The sequence below is a fragment of the Chaetomium strumarium genome (genome assembly GCF_033439665.1).
Source record: "Chaetomium strumarium strain CBS 333.67 chromosome Unknown B0T15scaffold_2, whole genome shotgun sequence".
In the NCBI taxonomy this organism is placed as follows: domain Eukaryota; kingdom Fungi; phylum Ascomycota; class Sordariomycetes; order Sordariales; family Chaetomiaceae; genus Chaetomium; species Chaetomium strumarium.
The window spans coordinates 560,010-562,429 of record NW_026944430.1 but is presented as its reverse complement, the minus strand read 5'-3'; the positions used below and the strand labels follow the sequence as shown (position 1 = coordinate 562,429).

Below are 2,420 nucleotides of genomic sequence, written 5' to 3'. Positions count from 1 at the left end.
CACCATGCCATTGCATTGTTGACATTCTCACAACTACATGTTACACTTGGGGCCATCAAGGAAGACCGCGCTCTTCACGCTTGTGCTACCTCATCTCGTCCGGCGTGTAAGTGCCCTTCCTTTCCGAGCGCGCCCATCTTATTGGGTCACGCATCAGGCCTCGCATCTTACGGAGCTGGAGGACATCGTCGCTGAGTATGGTCTGCCGACAGTACCGAGACGGCCTTCCGTGAGCCTCACCTGTGCTAGGCGCTCGAGCTGTCTTCCACTCCCAGTCCGGCTGATTCGCTCTCTCCAGACCCCAACGCAGTGGTGTTACCTACCGGGGTGAGACGGGTGTCAATGTTCCTCAGCGTCAGCCATCCTAACGGCCACTAGCTCAGCACAAGTGGAACCTGCAGACGCCTGACGCCGGGAATCCTGGCACTGAAAGCCAGCCAATTTCCGTGCCACGCTCCGGCTTTCAGGGCGCACTATAGCGCCGGCCACCCACCAAGTATAGCGGAGGGGGATCCCTGGCCGCCCCCAAAGCCGCAATAACTGATCCTTGTTTTTCCTGGACCTGTCGCCCAGATGCCAACCCTCAAGCAACCCCACGATAACCCGGTGCTGGAGGTGCCTGCTTGGAGCCTTTACTACCCAACAGGCGTGACCGCGTATATATACCTCCTTGCAGCCGGCATCCTTCCCATCTTAGCTGTGGTTCACCTCATCATCAGGCGTAAGCGCACTTCAGAACACTCCAGCGCAAGACTTCCTCACGCCTTCGACGTTAAGCACAGCTTAACCCAGCTACCGCTTGGCTCGGGCTGGGAAGAACAGCGCCAAAAGTTCTTTCTCAGCTTTGGACCTGGCCCCTGGCGACATCGATCCGGGGCGGATCCGGCGCCGCGGTTTGTGCCTTCCACTCTTGTGCCCGGCCAGGAGCTCCAGCCTCAGCGCAAGCTAGTCCCCATGGACGGCAGCGACGGGGAACTCGGGGAGGATCACTACCCATGGTCAGCACTAGCAGCATCACGTGGTGTCAGCACCCCGAGCCCGAAACAACACCAGGGGCCCTTCCCCACTAGTCCGAGCTCCCTGACGGTAACAGCAAGAAGCAGACGCAGCCGCTCGCCTCGCGCTTCTTCTCGAGCATCTGTCGGAAAGCGCCACAGCGGCAGCTCAGATGGGAGTCGCCATCGAGCTCTCAAAGGGAAAGGAAAAGGGCCAATGGTGGGATATGGCAGCCAGGTTGATGGCAGTCCCAAGGGCTCAGAGTCGGACGGGGAAACAGAGAGCTACGGTGCACAATTCCTCGACGGTCACCCCGGCTCTGCACGGGATTCCACGTTCCCAGGTGCCGATTCAACGGTCCCCAGACACTTCTCACGCCCTCCGCCGCCGCCACCCCTGACGCCACCGACTCTCAGCGCTGGTGCGTTCCCGTTCGAGGACCGCCGCCCGGGCTATGCCACCTCGGTCCCGCCAGCCCTCGACATGAGCTTCATCCACCAACCCAACCCAGACTATGGCGCCTCGGCCACATCCACTGACGCGCTCAGCTCAAGTGCGCAGACAGCCCTCCCTCGCCGTAGGTCTTATACCAGGAGCATTCCCATTGGCATCCCCACCGCTAGCACTCCCGCCTCCTCGTCCATCACAGAGACAGACACGAGTACCGCTTCCGGGAGGAGCACGCTCCACAACTCCTTCGCCCCGTCAAGCCACCCCCAGGCCTCCTTCTTCCTCCCTCCCCCACCGCCAGGGCACTACGACAACGTTCCGCCATCCGCCCCGCCAGAGTACGAGTTTGTCGGCGGCCCCGGCGGTCCCGGCGTGGAGATCGATGTCCAGGGGGAGATCATCTCGGTCGTCGACGACGCCGGCCACGGGTGGACGCGCCACACCCGCGTGTACGGCGGCGGCGTGTGCCTCGCGTGTCTGGCGGCGGCCGAGCGGCACGGCCCCGGCCAGGGCGGCTTCTATGGGGATAAGGTCCCGCTGGAGGATCGGAGAGATATACATATGCATAGTATGCATAGTATGCAGTCGAAGCCGGATTTGGGTCTGAGTTCTTCGGGTTCGGGGGTGGATGTGGGGAGGTGAAGCGGGACGGGATGGATTAGCAGGGTGTGAGTTTGCCGTGCGAGAGAATGGAGGGGAGCTGGGTGACCGGGCAAAGGGTGCCTAAGGTAAAAGGTACTTAGGGCGTTAGGCGGGGGGTGGTTGTGAACATAGTAGGTAGGTAGGCAACCCTTCGCTAGAACGTATACCAGGTACCGTATGAGAACGCCGGTTAGGTAGTGGAACTGCGCTGCGCCGCCGCAGGTGCTTTACATCCCCACACACGTTCCATGTGTCCTCCCGAAAGGGCCGTGTCAATGTATGTACGGGACAGAGGAAAGGGGCGCCGTGCTTCGATGATTTCAGTTTCTAGG

General features: G+C 61.2%; 1 protein-coding gene across 1 annotated transcript; it reads left to right on the top strand.

Moving 5' to 3' along the window:
• Positions 1 to 954: 954 nt before the first annotated feature.
• On the top strand, positions 955 to 2,420 carry B0T15DRAFT_549733 (uncharacterized protein; the record flags this gene model as incomplete). The annotated part of the gene is made up of 3 exons (XM_062870229.1): positions 955 to 1,086; positions 1,234 to 2,014; positions 2,112 to 2,420. 3 exons carry the CDS (start codon positions 955 to 957, stop codon positions 2,171 to 2,173), a joined length of 975 nt encoding a protein of 324 aa, XP_062723623.1. The 3' UTR covers positions 2,174 to 2,420.